This window comes from Pleuronectes platessa, chromosome 14 (assembly GCF_947347685.1).
Source record: "Pleuronectes platessa chromosome 14, fPlePla1.1, whole genome shotgun sequence".
Taxonomy (NCBI): Eukaryota; Metazoa; Chordata; class Actinopteri; order Pleuronectiformes; family Pleuronectidae; genus Pleuronectes; species Pleuronectes platessa.
Window position 1 is genome coordinate 23621670 of NC_070639.1, and position 13697 is coordinate 23635366.

Genomic DNA, 13697 nt, shown 5'->3' on the forward strand with positions numbered 1-13697 from the left:
GTGCGTCTTGATGCGTGTGTGTGCAGATGAACGTGTGAACAGTGACTCTGTGACTCACAGTGATCTGACACCACACACAGTGGAGGCCCGTCAGGCCCTGGTAACACTTGATGCTCCTGTGACAGCGGTCGCACTTTGTGGGAGAGTTTCCCTCCATCCACACGTGCTGCATAGCCTGAAACACAAGAGATTCAACATTCTGCTTTAAAGGAACAATCCAAATTTATACATTTGTTGTTTTCATGTTATTATGTTCATCTCTTTCTGCTATTTACTCTTTGTTCACTTGCTTTTCCTTTGCCTCATCTGCTTTATCCATCCATCTATTTCTTTAGATCTTCATTTCTCTCTCTCTCTATCTCTCAATCCACATATATTAAATTATTAATCCATCTATCCATCAATACGAAAAGCAGTTATGTGAAAAAAGTGAAATATAAATAAGTGAATGAAAGTTAAAGTTAAATATTACACAAATCCCTGTGAAGCTTTTACAAGAATAAAAATACTTTGTTACTTTAATTTTCCATTTGTTCGCAAACTACAAGGTTTAAAGCTGCAACTGAATCTTTTATAATAATTTTTTACTATTAATTATCTTTTCAAAATTCATAGTTTTGGCCACAAAAAAAACATACAAAGTTAAAATTGAAAGTTTTTCCTGAGTAACAGGAGAAAATCACAGATTTTTGAAATTTAAACTGATTTAATACAAAGAAAATTAGCAAAGACACATTTTGAGACACTGCAAATAACAAATGTTTGGTATTTATTTTTAATAAAGGACTTAAACGTGCAGTCGATTATTAAAACTGACTCGTTGCATTAACAATAATCAAACAAAAGGAATAACTGTGTGTTTGGGATGTGGCTGAGACTCTGAAGGACTGAAAGCACAAAGCTCTGCTCAGCATCATGTGACCCGAGCTGCAGAACTCCTCCTGAACTTTACTAATCACGTCACCGCTGACATCCAGAGCACGATCACCAGATAAGAGACCTCGCGTGACCTCGCCGGCCGTCCCATGATCCTCGCTGCTCCGTCAAACAGGAACTAGAGCCAGTGGGGGGGGGGGGGTGTTCAACAGACCTGTGAGTGTTCCTGTGTCTTCACGTGCACGTGGTTCAGGTCGGTACTTACGTTGGTGCTCCTGCGAGACTTGGCGTAGGTGCTGATGCAGGCGGCGATGTCTTTGGAGACGCAGCGCTCGTGCACCGTGTACTTGCATACTGAAGGAAACACAACAGGAAACAACAACGCTTTATAATTGACTTGAATCCTAAACTTGTTTCTAGATTCTCTCTCATCTTATCAACCAGAAGTAAAAACACAGATTTGTCTGGAATAGAATAAAAGACGTTATCACATTACAGATGGTTTCAGACAATAAGGGAGTTCTTTGATTCAGCGGTGACGAAGACGCCGACCTCGGGATTTGCTCCCTGGCAGAATTCAATCAGTAATGGAATGACTCATAATGGGATTGCTAATGTCTTTATAATGACGACTGTGGGGACGTCGTTTTGAAAAACAACGTCCACTCAGAGGCACTCAGGCCCGACACTTAAACGCGAGTCAGATGCAGAGAGAGCAAATGAACAGCAGAGAACAAGGGAGGGAGGGAGGGAGGGAGGGAGAGGGAGATGATGAGGACAGAGACGGAGGGAGGAGGACGTCAGAGGACGATGGAGTCGAGGAGGTGGTGGAGCTCGGACTCACAGGAGCAGCAGAGGCCCTGCTTGCGGACCCCCAGCAGCATGGTGTGGCAGTAGTTACAGTACGCCGGCTTGTTGAAGTGCTTCAGACGCCAGACGTGCTGCCCGTCCTCCTGCACGTTCTGAGGACAGACACAGAGACAAAGACACATGAACCTCCACTGAAGCACGAACCTGAAAAAAATACAGATGTTTGCAATCACAGCCGACGTCAAAGTGTTTCTACCGCGAGAATACAGCAAATATTACTGCTATTAAACAACAGGATATATAAAGATATTTATTATGAGGGGGAGAGATAAGCAGATTTGAACTGTGAAAGACGATAGAGAAGTTGTATCAGGCACAAGGCGTCAGACAAGCTGCAGCCTCGGTGGTTTCTCTATTTTTCCAGATGATCCAGCAGAAGATCGATCGGACTGGGATCTGTGGTATTTGGTCGAGAGATGAAACTTTTCATTTCCGAGCAATACTTGCAGCGTGGCAGGAAGCATTATCCCTGAAGAGGCTACAGGGACGTTCTCTGCCATGTGCTTGGTTGGCAGCTACGTTGTGGTGCAGGTCAGATCCACCCGGGGCATCACGCTGCCTCCGCCCGGCTGGAGTTCCTCCTGGTGGTGCATCCTGCTGCCGGAGCTCAGCATGGACCCTGTAGCTGTAATGCACTGTGGGTTCTGATGGTTTCCTATCAGAGGCCTTCAGCACTTGATCTACAGCAGCTCCTCTGAGGGACGGGACCATTGAGGCCAGCTGGTGCACACTGGACATCCATGACCCTGATCAGGGAAACCTCACATGACCTGACGTTTTCCAGATGTTCTGACTCGGTCGTCTTGTCAGCGTCGCTCAGATCCTCAAACTGATCTGCTGCCTGATGGATCTCACGTCTTCACAGGGGCCGTGACAAGATAATCAATTCACTTCACCTCGTGGGTTTTAAATCTCCACAAGTAAAACTTCAGATCTTGATTTTAGAATAAAAGGTGAACGATGAATGATTAGAATGAGATAAAAGCAGCTTGTTTGCACTAAGATGTTGTGAGCGTCTCCTGCTGAACTCAAACAATCTCAACTTCAATACAAAATACACACACAAACACACACACAGACACACACACACACAACCACATCTCTGTACCGTATCCATGCCCAGTAGGACCAGTAGAGGGATGGTGGTGAGGCCTCCTCGGATCCACTCCTCCAGCGTCACTGTCCCGTCTCGGTCGTAGTCGATTTCTATCATCATCTCCTTCAGAATCTAAAGTGACAGCAAAAGTCGAAAGTCTCTTTTAATTTGAGCTTTTACTGTAAATTCTGCCATTTTCAGTTATGAAAAAATCTAAAAACAGAGGCTGCAGATGGAAATTAGCTTTTCTGCTGGTACAATAAATGTATTGTGCTTATAAATACACTTTTATAAATAGACAAACACAGAAACAAACAAGGAAATTATCTAGTCAGCCCAAGACTGATAGTTTGAAATGGTGAAAGAAAAGTAACAAGAATAAAATGTGTAGAAATATTGTTTTTGGTGCAATAAAGTAAACCAGTGTTTTCACCCTGAGCAGGTGTGTGTGTGTGTGTCTCCGTTACTCATCAGACTGTTTGTGTGTTTGTTCGCTCACCGGTCGCAGCTCCATAGAATCCCACTCCAGATATTCGGCCACATGCACCATCTGATTGATGATGCGATCCAACTCCTGTGAAAAGACAGAAACCATGAAGAAGATGAAAACCAGCCCCCAGACCTTCTCCACACGCCGGAGGTGAGAGAAGAGAAACGTCTCCTGACCGTGACGTGAACAACGAGCTCCCAGTTAAACTCAGGGTCAGAGGAGTGAAGTTTAAAGTGTAACAAAGCTTTTTGTGTGTTGTTATGTGATCCCGTCAGCACATGACACAACACAACCCTCACAAATGATCTCATGTCAACACAGCTGCTGCCTTCAAGACACTTCTCTTAGAGACGCATGTGTGCAAAGGGCAAAAGGCCGAGAGCGGGAAACAGAGCGACCACTCACCGAGCTGTCCAGGACCCCGTTGCCGTCAGTGTCGTACAGCCGGAACATGACTAGAGGGAAACGGGAGAACAGAGATCCCATGATGACTCAGGTTCCATCAGAGAGTAAGAGGCTCTCTGGAGCTGTCACATTTGCTCTTGGCCTCCCTCCAGACGGCCTCGGGGTTAAACCGGAGGAGCGAGCTACTTCCGTCCCACTGCATGGGGATCAGTTAGCAGAGATTAGCCTCGTCAGTGGGAGCAGATATAGCCCGAGACTCAGAAGAAGTCAATTGGGCGCATCAGGGTTAAGGCGGGTCACGGACCTGCCCGGTGTGGGAGGTGTAATGGGAGTATATCTGAGGCCCGGGGGAGGAGGATGGAACAGCCTGAGTGACATCTCCCTGAGAGCTGCACTAAAGAGGCCGGAGCGTAAACACACATCCCACATCCCCACATCCCCCCCGAGGGGAGCCGACCCTCCAACCACGTCCCCTGTCACTCACACTCCAGCTTGTCCTCCGGCGTCCCCCTCTCCAGCAGGGACAGGTAGCAGACGATGTCCTTGAGAAAGACCACCTGGGGCGAGGGCAGGGCGACCGAGCCGGTCTGGGGCGAGGGGCTCCTCCGCAGAGAGAAGTGCTTCTCAGAGTGGCTCCTCTCTGTTGGAGGACGACACAACGTCTTCAGAGATACTCACACAACACACACATTATACACTCAAGATATTCCCTCAAGGTGCTCTAGAGATATTTGTTCGCAACCCCCGAAAAATAGTTTGTGAGGTCACAGTGACCTTGATCTTTGACCTTCAGCCTCCAAAATCGAATCAGTTCATCTGTGAGTTCAAGTCAACGTTTGCACCGACTTTGAACACATTTTCTTTTGGTGCTTTTGAGATATTGTGTTCACAAGTGTTGAACAGACAGAAATCTGCCACAGCCTCTGTCAATGTGGAGGCAAGAACATTACTTCTGGAACCGAGGTTCTATTTTCACTTTGCGTTTGTTTGTTAACAGACCTGGAGATAGTTTGGGGGACACTGGCGACCTGGTGGCTCCAGCGTTGGGGGTCAGGACGTTGCTGCTGCTGCCCTCCGAGGCCTTGACATGGCCGCAGGGCGATCGTTGGGGGCCACCGGGCGTGTGGCCCCCGGACGTGTGGCCCCCGGTCCCTGAACGCTGCGAGGACGAGCGGGATGAACACGGGGAGGTGGTGGCCCCCGAGCCGGTTGTGCTCACCAGGCCGGAGTGCTCGGGCGTGTGGCGGCCCATCGCACACAGGATGCTTTTCCCGTTCATACCTGTAGGGGACACCACCACCCGAAACAGAGGGAGCGGAAAGAGAGAAAAGAAGGAGAAATGAATGGAGGAACAGTGGAGGATGAGGAGAAGAACAGAAAAGGAAAATAATGTTAAACAACAACAACAACCCAAATACTAAAATACCAGGAAGCATAGAGGGACAGGAAGCTGCTAAAATAAAAACGTTGCGTTAAAACCGTCCACAAATATTCACAAAGCATCAAGTCACCGTTTCTTCACTGAACCACAACAACACAACAAGAGCACAACAAGCACCAGGGGAGCAGGAGGCCACAGCCAGCGGGGAACTGGTCCCATTAAGCTCTGCACTGGTACCTGTGATGGGGGCACAGGCCACTTCGGTGTGAAGAGAGATGCCTGCGTCGATGGAACAAGCCTCTGGGGGGGGGGGGGGGGGGGGGGGGGGGGGGTTAGCGGGACGCAGGAAGAAAGACGTGAACATCATAGAAGAGAGGATCATCTGTTGTTGAGGTCAACTCTATTTTTAACCCCTTCACACGAGCAGATGTTTACATTGATATCAATGGACACCACAGAGGCGCCTGTTAGACAGAATGTTACAGGACAGAGATCATGTCAGGTTTATGTTCGGTCTGTACTTCAGAATCACTGCTATAGTCGTCCAGGCCTCGTCTGGTGTGTCACATTATTCAGGATCGTCACCAGGGGGCAGTGCAGCTCTTTGTTATTTTGTGTTCAATGTTTTCTCACATGATTTTTCTGTTAATCTGACTGAATCAATCAAAGCAACTATGATAGACTGAAGACTATTTTCATAGTTAACTGATTGATCCTGTGGTTAAATTGTTCATCTATACATCGAATGTGTTTCAAATTGTTGATTAATTAATTTATTATTTCGATTTCTTTCCTGATTATGACTCATTTCCCCACAAATACACAAAGTTTAGGTTTAAGTCTCAGCTACGCTAGTTAACTGTTTCCCATCCGGCAGCAATGTGGTCGAACCCGGACGCTACGAGCTAAGCTAACTGACAAAATGCTGCTGCCCAGAGTTCCAAGGTGTCGCTCACACTCAGACTTTCTTGTGGCCTCCTCGCAGAAATACATTTCTGAATCCACCGTCCATCTGTGTGCTCAGCTGCTCTGTGGTGCAGCTTCTGGTGCCAGAGGCCCACGCATCACTCAGTTTACAGCCTGCACTCAGAGAAGTCTTTAAACACCTGAGGAGGTTCCTGCCTGAGTCTCTGGATCACTCTGGTTCTGTAGCAGGAATAAAACAAGTCACTGTATAGGATGTCTGTTAAATGATGAACCCAAGGTGCCTACCCAGTAAGCTGGTGCCGGCTCGAGTCGGATCGGGGGAGCAGCCTCCCGTCTTTCTCTTGAAGGAGGTGAAGAGGTGCTGACACAGCTCCTCTGGGATGTCGTTCTCCAGGTAAGTGGCCATGAAGAGCTGGAAGCCTTCATAGTCGATGGGCTGTGTGGGAGAAGTGCGAGAGAGGAACGAGGTTAACACCTTTACCACCGAGGCACAGTCGGTTTCTCACGATGGACGAAGATGCGATGACGCTGATCTGCCCTGAAATGAAAATCTGCAGCTTTGATTTGTCCTGGAAAGTATGAAACAGCTTTTCTGCTCCAGGAATCACAGGAGGGAGCTGGAGCTGAGTCCAGGTAAAATCACTCTTCATCTCCTTCATCTCCTTCATCTCCTTCATCTCCTTCATCTCCTTCATTTACCTCAATCACCCCCCCCCCCTCACACAGCCATGTGGTGGGTGCATATAAAAGCACTGAACTCAGGACCCCCCCAATGGACTGCGGCCCTGTCCCCTCAGGGCGTCGGACCATCTGTGAGACGGGGTTATGTCATGTTAGTGGACAGGATGTTCATGCAGTCTGCCGACACAGACACCACACAGCATGCAGCGCCGCCGGGCGGAGTCTTACTTGACTGAGAACGTCTTGCTTCTGTTAAACAGTTCAGAACGAGGAAGAGGAGAGGAAGGAGGAAGAGGAAAGGAGGAAGGAAGGAAGGAGAGCGAGGGAGGAGTGGGTAGAAGAAGAGAAGGGGTTATTGCTTTGTTGGAGGTGAAGATGATGATTGTGGAGAATATATAGTTTTCTATAGTTTTCTGATGTGATATTTATGTTTTGGTTGATGTGTCTCTTCATCTCTTCTTAATCCATCCATCATCTTCATCGTTTATCCTTTGAGGGTCGGCGGGAGGGGTTTGGGGGGTTGTGGACCGGAGCCAATCACAGCTCACCCGTCCATCACTGAGCTATTTGTCCTCTTTTTTCTGAACGCACATCAAACTCCGTCACATTAATCTCGTCCAAAACAACTTTTATTTAGTATTTGTAGTTTTCATTCCCATTTCTCCACCACCTCAAGTCACCAGGACGTCACCTCGGCACCGGGGGTCTCGGCCAATCGACTCAACAAGTTCAGCTCTCGCCTCATAGTTAATAAATCCAAAGTGTTTGAGCCAGAACATAAAGTGACGAGTGACGACCATGACCTGTGACCTGCTGCTGTCAGACGGCTCTTAACACGACTGCACCTTAAAACATTAATTCGATTTTAAGAGGGATAGATTTCCTCCCAGTTTAAAGCAACACTGCAGCTTTTGACCTTAAACCAGCCGCTTGATTGAAATGAGTTTGATGCTTTGATGCTTCACTCAAAAGTCATTGAAAACAGCGTTTATCACCAAATGTTCAGCAGGAAACTATCAATATATGAAGAATTGGAAACACTCGAGCAGATTGAATCCTCACGTGTGGTGACTGCAGGGGGCGCTGTAACACAATGCTGATTTTAACAGATGAGGTTAAGTAAACGCTCATGAGCTAAGCAAACATAATAAAGCTGCTCTAACGGTCTGAATAAACCCTCAGACCAAAATAGGAGAGTGAAGCCGATCCCGTCAGGACGTTGAGGAACTATGCTTCCAGCCCGGAGCGGCTCAGAGGAGCTGCGGTAAGTGACGTCCATCACAGACCAGCATGATGAGGAACCTCCCTCAGCTCAGGAGCCTGAAAACCATCACTCATCACCATCTCTCTCCTTATTTGGCCAAACGAGCCACGAGGCTTTAATTTGCTGTGCACGGCCGCCTAACACGAACGCATTGACGTGCACACGCCACAGAAAACACACTCACTGCAGATGGAGCGAATGATAAAATGCTTTTCATAGTTTGATGTATTGCCCTGATTTGCTGTAACCACGATGCCAGAATGCATTCGTGGAAATTCTCCTGCCTTTGGAAAAACACGTTTCCCCCCGAGCTTAGCTCACGATTATATTCCCAGAGAGCCGGCTCCCGTTCGAGGTTGCCAGTCTGTTAACATCTCCCAGGGGCGGCCATGACACGTCTACATATTATATTTGTCGGCAGATGTCAGAAGAATTTGATCGACTTTCTTTTGGAATAAAAGTTGTGGGGGTTTTCTGCTCCGTCTGGATCTCATGTGGCTGTTTAGCTCGCTGTACTTCTATTTATATGCAAGTTCACTGGGGGCGATGCTAAACCATCAATTCCTTGGACACATAGTAAATAAAGCAAATTCAGATTCCTCTTCATAAGCTGCTATTTTCAAGCCAGAAAGTTGCATTATGATTTAAATTGAAACATATTTGTGTGGAAGCAACCACAGAGAAAAAAAATGTACTTGTGTTCTCAAGGACAAAATAAGAGGTTTTTACGTCAAAGCTGCACAAACTAGATAAATAATGTGGAGCTGGACGACGTGGAGCTAGATGAAGTGGAGCTAGATGAAGTGGAGCTAGATGACGTGGACGAGGACGTGGAGCTAGACGACGTGGAGCTAGATGACGTGGAGCTAGATGAAGTGGAGCTAGATGACGTGGAGCTAGATGAAGTGGAGCTAGATGACGTGGACGAGGACGTGGAATTAGACGACGTAGAGCTAGATGACGTGGAGCTAGATGATGTGGAGCTAGATGACGTGGAGCTAGATGATGTGGAGCTAGATGACGTGGACGAGGACGTGGAATTAGACGACGTAGAGCTAGATGACGTGGAGCTAGATGACGTGGAGCTAGATGATGTGGAGCTAGATGGCGTGGAGCTAGATGATGTGGAGCTAGACGACGTGGAGCTAGATGATGTGGAGCTAGATGGCGTGGAGCTAGATGATGTGGAGCTAGATGACGTGGACGAGGACGTGGAATTAGACGACGTAGAGCTAGATGACGTGGAGCTAGATGACGTGGAGCTAGATGATGTGGAGCTAGATGACGTGGAGCTAGATGATGTGGAGCTAGATGACGTGGACGAGGACGTGGAATTAGACGACGTAGAGCTAGATGACGTGGAGCTAGATGACGTGGAGCTAGATGATGTGGAGCTAAATAACGTGGAGCTAGACGACGTGGAGCTAGACGACGTGGAGCTAGACGACGTGGAGCTAGACGGCGTGGAGCTAGACGGCGTGGAGCTAGACGGCGTGGAGCTAGACGGCGTGGAGCTAGATGAAGTGGAGTTAGACGACGTGGAGCTAAATAACGTGGAGCTAGACGACGTGGAGCTGGACGACGTGGAGCTAGATGCTAGAGCTAAAGTCTCTGGATGAAGGGAAACTCTGGGACCGAAGCACAGTCTCTGTTCTTCGTCGCTCATTAACTCCTGATGAAGTGCGTGTGCTGAATGTTCAGAGGAGGAAACCCAACACTGTCGACGGCTCAACATGTCACTCGCTGCTCTCGTCTCTCATCTCTTATCCTGAAACATCTCGTCCAAGTCACTTCAGACGAGGCAGCGCTGCACTCAGGCTCAGAATCAGATAATGAAGGTTCGGAGCCGAGGAGGAAATGGAGGTCAGAGTGTTTTTCAGTGTGAGTAGATTCCACTACAGCACAATGAAGAGTGTGGAGTCATTAGCACTCACACATTGATAAATGTGAGCAGGGCGGTGGAGGTCAACGTGGCGCCGACAGACAGTGTGCTCTCAGAAAGCACAAGAACGTTAATTCTGTGGCGCCAAATGTCCAGCCCGGCTGTAAGTCGTGAGGCGAGGAGACGCTTACGGCAAAGAGGTGATAATGAAGACGAAGAGGAAGAAGAGGAGGAGGACGAGAGGGGAGGAAGAGAAGAAAATATAAATGTAAAGATGACAGAGATAAGAAGAGAAAGACGTTTCACATAATTTACATCTAATCAGTAAACTGTGTAAATCTGGTTGATTTTTTAAGTGAATGTAAAAATATAAAACCGACATTTCCCTCTCGCACTGGAAACCATTGACCAAACACAAGAGAGTGGAGCAGCTGGCCAATCAGAAGGGAGGAGGAGGAAGGGGGGTGTCTTAAAGAGACAGGAACTAAAACCAAGTGTTTGAGACAGAGGCTGAAGAGAGGAGCTGCAGCGATGGACAGAAAATTATGTTTTCTGAACATTAGAGCATGAAAACATTATAACACTGATTGAAGTTATCAAACTGAACATATATCAAGAGGGAAATTTCGTGTCGTGGCTCCGAGGACAAACACGTCCTCCCTCCATCTCTCAGCTCAGAGGGTTGTCTTGTGAAGGCAGGCGACCGAACAGGAGATGAAGTCAGTTCACAAAATGAGTGTGAACGTAAAAACGAGAAGAGTTGAAGTTAGAACTCAGAGTTTTTATAATTAATGGTTTAAATATTTATCTGCCTGATGCACCTGATCCTTTTGCTTTGCTTTTCACAACTCAGTGATGGGACCTTGAGATGTTTATGTTTCAAACTATTCCTCACGAGCAGGTTGACAAAAAAAATAACAGACAGACCAGAAGCAAAATTGAAATTATAACTGTTCATCTACATCCTTGAATGTTTCCCACAGTATGTGAACCACAGGCTCAACAGGATATCCAGAATGTCTGAGACGGAGAAAGAGTCGAAAACTCAGAGAAGCGTCCAGAAGCCAAGTGTTAAGAAAAAAGAAGTGTTGATCTGCTGACGTCAGCTGACACAGTTGATGCGACTCCATCATAGCCTTCATCTAAAAACAGGAGCCATGACTCAGCAGTTCGAGAGAGAGAAACAGGGTGCGAGAGAGAGAAAGAGAGAGAGAGAGAGAGAACATCGACCAGGATGTGATAAAAGAGATGAAGAGTGAAGAAGTGTGACACTCACGTGCTCTGGGTTGTACTTGGAAAGAACTCCGTCACCGTGGAACTCGTCCAGAACGTCTTTCAGCTTCTTGCTTGAGTCTGAAAACAAGAAAACAATCATTTCAATTACAGCATTTATGAAAACTTTCCTCCATCACACAGAAAACTTTTCCTTTTTAATCACCATGAACAAACTGAACTGAATAAACGTGTTTCATCGCATGCTGATGAATAATAATATCTTGATTTAAAACCCTCAAACTTAAACTAGAACATCCATTACAATATTAAAAACTAGAATTATGTATAATCAGGGAGTAAAAGTACATTTCTAGTCAAATTCACCCTCTATTGCATGAAATATTACTCAACAATGTTCAAAGTGTTTCTCTCACTTAAGGTTGTTTAAATAATGAAATACTGGAAGAACTAAAAGGGAGAAGGTCCAAACTTAATTAAACTAATTAATTTGACCAAAAACTAAACTGGTTTTGAAGCTAAAAATTTAAAAATAATCTAAAAGTGAACTTGTCCCATGTCCCCATGTTTTTGTGTGCTTGTGTATTTTCTCTTCTTTTGAAAACTTAACACTGAATCATTGTGTTTTTATTTCGGCCGTCCACATAAATTGAGATGAAGTAATTGTTGCTGTTCGGTCACATGATAGAGGATCAATATTCTGGCTCCAGGAACAAACAGCTCGATGAACACAGACGAGAACCGACTCAGCGTTTTCAATCCATTTCATTTTAATTGTAAGTCAGTGGTTTCTAACAAAAAGAGAAAATATCAATATATCAAACATTGTAGATCCATCTCTGACGATACATATCTCAAACTTAACCGTCACTCAAACCTCAACACGAATATTCAGATAAACTTATGAAACAAAACAAACCAAACTGGATAAATGATGAGGCCTCTGCCAGGTGGCCACCAGGAGACAGACCACTTCCTGTATAGACTCTGTGGGTGGAGCCTCAGGCTGCAGGAGGCGGGGCCCCATCCACTCTCAAAAAGTTTTGCAGCGTTTTCAGGTTGATTGACATGTTCGCTTTTAAACTGTGTAAACAACGAGGTACATTTTTATAACATGTCATTTTACTATTAAAACAACGTGCAGCTCCTGACGGGAAAATAATAATAACGTCGCTCTCAAACTAGAAAAGACATAAACATCACGCTTTTGCACCAAAATTTAAACACAAATATTATGTCCCCCACAATCACAACTACAGTCAGATCACCACAATGAACTAATGTGATCAGCCCCCCCACACACACACACACTGACGTATGCACACATACCTGATTTCACCATCGTGTCATAATGAACTGCAGACGACACCTCATTATTTTTAGTGCTCAGCAGCTTTGCAGCCTGTAAAAGCTTTTTCTATTTCTGTCCTGCACTATGTCCACAGAGACAGAGGGAGACAGACACAGAGACAGAGAGACACAGGGAGATAGAGAGACAGAGACAGACACAGAGACAGAGAGACACAGGGAGATAGAGAGACAGACAGACACAGAGACAGAGACAGACAGACAGACAGAGAGACAGAGAGTGTGTAATCTCAGGTGAGAAGAGAAACGTGATCAGAGATCATCCAGTAACAGGACAGTCCAGTTCACGGCATTAACGACTGACTTATTACTATTACTTATTATTATTATATCTATGATCCATTAATTTCCCAGGAAGACGTCTCCGTCAATTTGAAAGTTGAAATATGTTCTTGATAAATTTATTTAAAAAAAAAAAAATCAAATAAATGTGATTTGGGACATTTTATTTAGTTCACATCAAATATTAAAATATGATATATTGCATATGATAAACTAATCAAATCTTCTGATCCATACAAACCTAATTCAGTTTACAATTCTAAAAAAACATTCATTGATTTCTGTTGAATCGTTTTAGCTCCGACTGATCAATGATCATCTTCACTCTCAATTCATCAGCTGATCATTTTCTGTTAATTAATTGATTATTTCATTTAGTTTGCAGCTCATGACAAAGAAAAACCATCACGTCCTGAAAACTGAGAAGCTACAACCGGTAAATGATTTTCAAAAATGTGATTAATCAAGGAAGTGATTGATTAGTGAATTAGTATTTTCAGTTCTATTGGATTTGATTTGGTTTATTAAAGACACTGACAGCCTGGTGGTGTCTGTTCCCTCTGCAGAGAAGCAGAGTCAGTGTCCTTCATTAAGCCCTCGATTGATCGGCTGCTGATACACATCCCCTCCTCACCGGGGAGGAACACGAGACCTTCCCGGCAGCAGGGGCCTTCCCGGCCAGCACATCCGTCACGTTTCGATTAGAGTCCCTCTCCAGAGAAGCCTGACTCATAAACTGAGAACTCGACCACAGCAGCAGCAGCAGAGAGCGTTTCTGTGTCGTGTCCCCTGAGCGATGTGGTGTCACCTGACGTGTCAGTGGCTGCAGGGAACCACACACAGGCTCCTCCTCAAAGCACATTAACAACAGGAGCATTAAGAACTGGGATTACTGGTTGTACACTTCCACCAACCAGAGCAGCTCCACTTCAGACTCATATG

The 13697-nt window shown here is 45.8% G+C and overlaps 1 protein-coding gene across 1 annotated transcript in view; it reads right to left on the bottom strand.

Moving 5' to 3' along the window:
* The window catches only part of LOC128456015 (diacylglycerol kinase beta), a 69599-nt gene that overhangs the window by 40009 nt on the left and 15893 nt on the right, over nucleotides 1–13697 (bottom strand). The window contains exons 4-13 of the mRNA XM_053440034.1: nucleotides 11149–11225; nucleotides 6331–6481; nucleotides 4737–5018; nucleotides 4222–4377; nucleotides 3738–3787; nucleotides 3342–3416; nucleotides 2855–2974; nucleotides 1721–1838; nucleotides 1142–1230; nucleotides 59–175 (exon numbers count right to left, since the gene is read on the bottom strand). Of these exons, the coding sequence (XP_053296009.1) occupies nucleotides 59–175; nucleotides 1142–1230; nucleotides 1721–1838; nucleotides 2855–2974; nucleotides 3342–3416; nucleotides 3738–3787; nucleotides 4222–4377; nucleotides 4737–5018; nucleotides 6331–6481; nucleotides 11149–11225 (1235 nt within the window). The remainder of the gene's footprint in view (nucleotides 1–58; nucleotides 176–1141; nucleotides 1231–1720; nucleotides 1839–2854; nucleotides 2975–3341; nucleotides 3417–3737; nucleotides 3788–4221; nucleotides 4378–4736; nucleotides 5019–6330; nucleotides 6482–11148; nucleotides 11226–13697) is intronic.